Source organism: Nanorana parkeri, unplaced genomic scaffold (assembly GCF_000935625.1).
Source record: "Nanorana parkeri isolate BGI_ZX_2015 unplaced genomic scaffold, ASM93562v1 scaffold2931, whole genome shotgun sequence".
NCBI lineage: Eukaryota > Metazoa > Chordata > Amphibia > Anura > Dicroglossidae > Nanorana > Nanorana parkeri.
In genome coordinates this window covers 57,593-63,597 of record NW_017309199.1, presented here as the reverse complement: position 1 = coordinate 63,597, position 6,005 = coordinate 57,593, and the positions used below count along the sequence as shown (strand labels likewise).

At 41.1% G+C, this 6,005-nt stretch overlaps 1 protein-coding gene across 1 annotated transcript in view; it reads right to left on the bottom strand.

Annotated features, from left to right (window-relative positions):
- Window positions 1-2,000: 2,000 nt before the first annotated feature.
- LOC108802538 (vomeronasal type-2 receptor 26-like) overlaps window positions 2,001-6,005 on the bottom strand; it is a gene marked incomplete at its 5' end in the record, with an annotated part of 58,206 nt that continues 54,201 nt past the window's right edge. The window contains one exon of the mRNA XM_018574401.1: window positions 2,001-2,905. Coding sequence (XP_018429903.1) covers window positions 2,001-2,905 — 905 coding nt within the window. The remainder of the gene's footprint in view (window positions 2,906-6,005) is intronic.

The following is a 6,005-nucleotide window of genomic DNA, read 5'->3' as shown; positions in this document are numbered from 1 at the left end:
CCGAAAGAGAAGGAAAAAAGTCAATTTTGGGAGTTCAGTCTCCATTTTAGGACTGAGAAAAAAGGAGTCCACCGCGATCCACAGCACGTGTCTGGAGGAAAAAGACCAAATCTCTCTTAGGCAGCTTCATTGGTATGAATGGGCTGGTTTCTTTATTTGTGAGCTGACACTAAATTTACATGTTTTATATAATGACTGTATCTTTCTATGTTCTTTATTACCAGTTTCGCCCCACATTGTTTTGTTAATAAAGCATCAAGATTTCACTCAGTCTGTCTTATTGCAGAATTGGAGGGTTCAGCTGAATGTTGAGCTATAGACAGACCACATGTAGAGGGGACAGAACAGTTATTGGAACCTTGCAGTGAGCACCTGGAACCTTTTTTTTACTTTGTAAGTAAACATATCAGGATCTGGCAAGGTCTGGGAGTGTTGTCATTGTATAGGAAAGCTGTATACTCCGTTGCAGCATTAGTCTTAAAATAAATGTATACAAGGAGAAATCTTTTTTTTTTAAATTCCTATAAAGAAAAAAATCCTTTAAAATTAAGTAAACTTATCAATTAAAATCAGAACATGCTTTCATCAACTTTATTATTTAAAATTATTTTAGAATACACCAAGCAAAATGTATAAATGACTGTAGCCAGATACATCTACCTACAATATATTTAAAATTACCTGGTTGTTAAAAAATATATATTACAAACAGCCTATAAAAAACATGTTTAATATTCACCTTTCTGGAAGCTGGTGAGTGAAACCTTTACTCTCTTGAAGACCTATGGGTGGCATCTGTATCTGACACTATACAATGTTTTAGATACTTTCTCTCCTTCTGTTAACTTTGGTTCCTCCTCACTAAAGCTGGTCATACACCCGTAGCTTATCTGCAGATTTTCTATGGTCTGATGGGAAAAGTGCAAAATATGTATCCATGTACACTCAACTGTGTGGTTGGAGGAATCTCCCACTGGGCCAAGCTTCAGTATCTTGCTAATCGGCCCGCGGGCTCTAAAAATGCCTGAACATTCTGATTGGATGCAGGCATTGTTCAGGTATTTTGAAAGCCAATGGGGTCAACTAGCAAGATACTGAAGCTTGGCCCAGTGGGAGATTTCTCCATCTACACAGTTGAGTGTAGATGGAGGAATCTGTTGCACTTTCCCATCACCATAGACAATCTGCAGATAATCTATAGGTGTATGGCCAGCTTAAGTGGCTATTTTCTCTAGTACTTATGTAGCGACCTGCAATATGAACCACCAAAACTAGCACAGGACAAGGTGTCCAACCAGCGGTGGCAAAGTATTGGATACCAGCAGTGTCCATAGCTCTACATGAGAGTAAAAATGAGATCTACCGTCCACTGAAAAGATGAGAATTAAATATTGATCTTTAACTTTCACACTGTTCTGAGTATTCGCTCATTAGTTATTATAGAGTAGACATGTGCACTGCCAAAAAATTTGTTTAGTTTCGTTTCGTTTTAAATTCGGATTTGTGTTATTTCGTTTTTCGGGATTCGTGTGTGAAAGTCAATTCGGATTTGGAATTCGGATTCGGACGAAATTCGGTAGCGTTAGTTCGAACGTTCGTTTCGTTTTCTGTTCTTATTCGTTTCTTATTCGTTTCGTATTCGTTTCGTTCGTTTGCAGCAAAGTGACATTTGAAGGGGGAAAAATATTTTTCTCCTCTAATGTCACTTTGCTCCAACGAACGAAACGAATAAGAAACGAATAAGAAACGAATAAGAAACGAATAAGAACAGAAAACGAAACGAACGTTCGAACTAACGCTACCGAATTTCGGAAATGGAAATTCGGATTTGTTTGCATGTCATTCGTTATGTCTGTAATTCGGAATTCGGATACATCCGAATGTCCGAATTTCCAAAAATTTGTCCGAATTTCTATTCGGAACGAAACGAATCGCACATGTCTATTATAGAGTGTATTTTCCTTTTTAACAAAGAGGTCATCATAAATCATAAAAAAAGATTATCTTCTATTCGCAAGCAAACCTGCTTTTGTATTCAGGTCAGGTCTGAACAGAATGATGTAACATTTTGGGAAAAATATACAGACAAGCAGTCCAGCACTTGAAGCCATTATAGCGAAAATCTCCACAGCCACCATGTATTTCCCTCTGGTGCTCAGATAGGCCGGGATCATGGCAATCCAGACACTGCAGAACACCAGCATGCTGAAGGTGATGTACTTGGCCTCATTAAAACTGTCTGGTAATGTCCTGGCTAAAAAAGCTATAATGAAGCTTACAGCTGCCAGAAGCCCCATATAACCCAGGACAGAGTAGAAGCCAATAACTGAACCCTCATTACACTGAATGATGATCTTTCCCTGATAAGAGTGAGTGTCTCTATCCTGGAAGGGAGGATAAATAGCCAACCAAGTGACACAGATTATAACTTGCACCATTGACAACACAGACATGATGGAATTCGGCAATGTGATTCCCATCCATTTCCTCCAGGAACTCCCAGGGTTGGTGGCTTTAAAAGCAATAAACACCATGATACTTTTGGCAAGTAGAGAAGAGACGGCAACTGAGAAGATGACACCAAAAGCGGTTACACGCAGCATGCAGGTTACATCTACTGGATGGCCGAGGAACAAGAAGACACAGAGGAAGCTCAGCATGATGGAGACCAGGAGAAGATAGCTCAGGTTCCGGTTATTAGCTTCAACAACGGGTGTGTCCTGGTAAAGTATAAACATCCCCAATATTACACCAGTCAGAAGGCAACAGAGGCTGGAAACAGCTGAAAATACTGCAACAATTGTATCATCAGTGTAGGAGAGAAACTCCACCAATTTTGGAACACACCGATCCTTCTTCTCATTTGGCCATTCTTCATCAGAACATTTCATGCAGTTTTCACTGTCTGCAGGAAGAAAAATACCAACACAATGAGCATCTGTGTCAAATTTCCCTGTATGCACTCCCATATGTGGGGACTGCCCATGGCATGTGGTAAATGGGAACAAAGTGGTTGGTGCAATAAAGACTTTTGTTATTTGCTACCTTTTGGTCTGTTAAATTGATAAGAAATAGACGATGTGCGATTCGTTTCGTTCCGAATCGAAATTCGGACGCATTTCCGGAAATTCGGACATTCGGATGTATCCGAATCCCGAATTACAGACATAACGAATGCAAACGAAGCCGAATTTCCATTTCCGAAATTCGGTAGCGTTAGTACGAACGTTCGTTTCGTTTTCTGTTCTTATTCGTTTCTTATTCGTTTCTTATTCGTTTCTTATTCGTTTCGTTCGTTGGAGCAAAGTGACATTAGAGAAGGAGAAAAATATTGTTTCCCCCTCAAATGTCACTTTTGCTGCAAATGAACAAACGAAACGAATAAGAACAGAAAACGAAACGAACGTTCGTACTAACGCTACCGAATTTCGTCCGAATTCCGAATCCGAATTGACTTTCACACCCGAATCCTGAAAAACGAAATAACACAAATCCGAATTTAAAGCGAAACGAAACTAAACAAATTTTTTGGCAGTGCACATGTCTAATAAGGAACAAGCTGTGCTCATGGTGCTTTATTTAGAAAAGAAGGGTTACAAAAAAAATAAAGATGAAATAAAATACAGTCAAGATTAGGAAAAGAGATTATCATGGCCCATGGACGTCTGACTTTTTAGACCAATGTCACACAAGTCCCTCCAAACATTTTTATGTCACCTGAACTCCCTCGCTGTACAATATTAGGAGACCAAATGTCTGCACAGCAAAAACCTTCCAAGGATATTCTGTTTTCACATTCTAGGGACATTGTTCTAATAACATTTTGAAGTGAAAGTTGTTTAGCAAGATAACCTGTATCTTCCAATGTTACTTATAGCATTACATTGTCATTTAACCATAAATAAAACATATAGGGGGATTTTATCAAAACAGGAGCAGACAAAATCTGGAGCAGTTGTCCATGGCAACCGATCAGCTTCTCTCTTTAATTTTCAAAGCTTAACTGATCAAACTAAAGAGAGAAGCTGATTGGTTGCCCCGGTCAACTGTCCCAGATTCTGTCTGCTCCAGTTTTGATAAATTCCTCCCTCAGTAATTGTTTTACTTTATATGCCGTAGAAAGCATTGTATAATAATATCAGAGTGGCCCCTCTCACACATCCTGTGTTATCTCAAAAAGCCCCCCTCCTGGTTCTTCTGTTCGAATTACGGAATAAATTGTATCTTTGATGTGGAGAATAGGATAGGGAGTAGGTTTGATAAGCAATAGAGATCTGGGCAGGACTGACATGGGATCTGGGAGCATTTCTGGCAGATCAGCAGGTATTTGTCTATACTTTCAGGATCATTAACCACTTTAATGATCCTGAAAGTATAGTTTTTCACCAGCTCTCTCGATCTGCTCAGCCACGCCCCCTCACACGTGCCACGCGTTGCACGGAAGCTGGAAAGACCTACAATTTAAAAACAGGCATGCTATAGAGCCGGCGGATCGCTTGTATGAGGTCCCGGTATGTGCGCCCCGCCCCTCCGCCCCCCCCTCCTCCCGCTGTCACACTGGTCCAGTGCTCTGCTGTGCCCAGTGCGAGCCCGGGACCAGCATAGTGCCTCTCAAAAAGGGGATCAGATGGAGTTTGGTACACGAACTCCCTCCGGTCCCCTCTCCGCTTTCAGAATGCGGAAGTGATGTATATGATGTATACATTCTTGTGTCACTCCCCAGCTTCAGATGCTGGAGAGAAGCTGAAGAAGCAGATCTCTGCTTCATCACCTTCTTCAGGGGGGTTCCTAGGTGACATCAGGGGACCCCTGATGTCTCCATAAAGAGGACCTGTCACATCTTTTGTAGTCACAGAGGGGGGTTTCTTAGCCCCCTATGTGATAACAATAAAGTTAAGTGGAAAAAAAATAGGGGAACAAATTAAAGTTTCCCCTCCAAAAAATGTTTTTTTACACATAAAAAAACTTTTTTTTTCAAGTCCCCCCCATTCATACACGCATGCAAACATGCGTCGGGTGAGCAGACTTGCAAAAAAGACGATTGTGCCCATTACGCCGCACATGTTTCATATCGCCGTGAACATCGGAGTGGGAGCAATAATTCTAGGGCCTTCAATCACTGATAACACTAAACTGATGAGCGGTAAAAGCTTTTAAAGTGTCGTCTATGGTCAATTCTACCCGACGTGACCCCGTCTTTTATATTTTACCAAAAATATGGGTAATAAATCATTGTTTCCTAACATAATGTAAAAAAAACTTTTTTTTCTCAACATTTTTAATAGTTTCTCCTTAATATAGCAAAAAATAAAACCAAAGTGGTGATTAAATACCACCAAAAGAAAGCTCTATCTGTCCCCAAAAAAAGGTATAAAATTAATTTCAGTACAGCGTTGCATGACGGAATAAATGTCAGTCAAAGTACCACAGCGCTGAATACTGAAAAATGGCCTGGCCAGGATATTTTTTATGTGCTACACTTTTGTCATCCCACCTTACACTTTGAAAAATATATACCGTATTTTGCGGTCCATAAGACGCACCGGACCATAGGACGCAGGGAGGTCCGGCGCGCCTTATGGAGCTCTCGACAGACTGTAGCTCCTGTCACAGCTTCTATGAAAGAAGCTGTGACCGAAGCTGCAGTTAGTGACCGCTGAGACAGGTGACGCTGTGATTACAGCGCCACGGTCTCAGTGATCACACAGAGCAGACGAAGAACGTCCGTTCTTCGTCTGCTCTATGGTGATCTCGATTGTCGCTGCTGCTCGGTTTTAATATGAGTGATCTCATTAGACGAGCAGTGGCTCCTACTACTCGCCCGCCGCCCGAAACTGCATGTCTTGGGCGTCAGGATTCGCTCCATAAGACGCAGGCACATTTTCCCCCTCCTTTCGGGGGGGAAAAAGTGCATCTTATGGAGCAAAAAATACGGTATGTCACATTTGGCTGCATATTTATTGTGTTCTTTATTTTCTATTGATCTCTGGCCCTGTGTTCAGAAG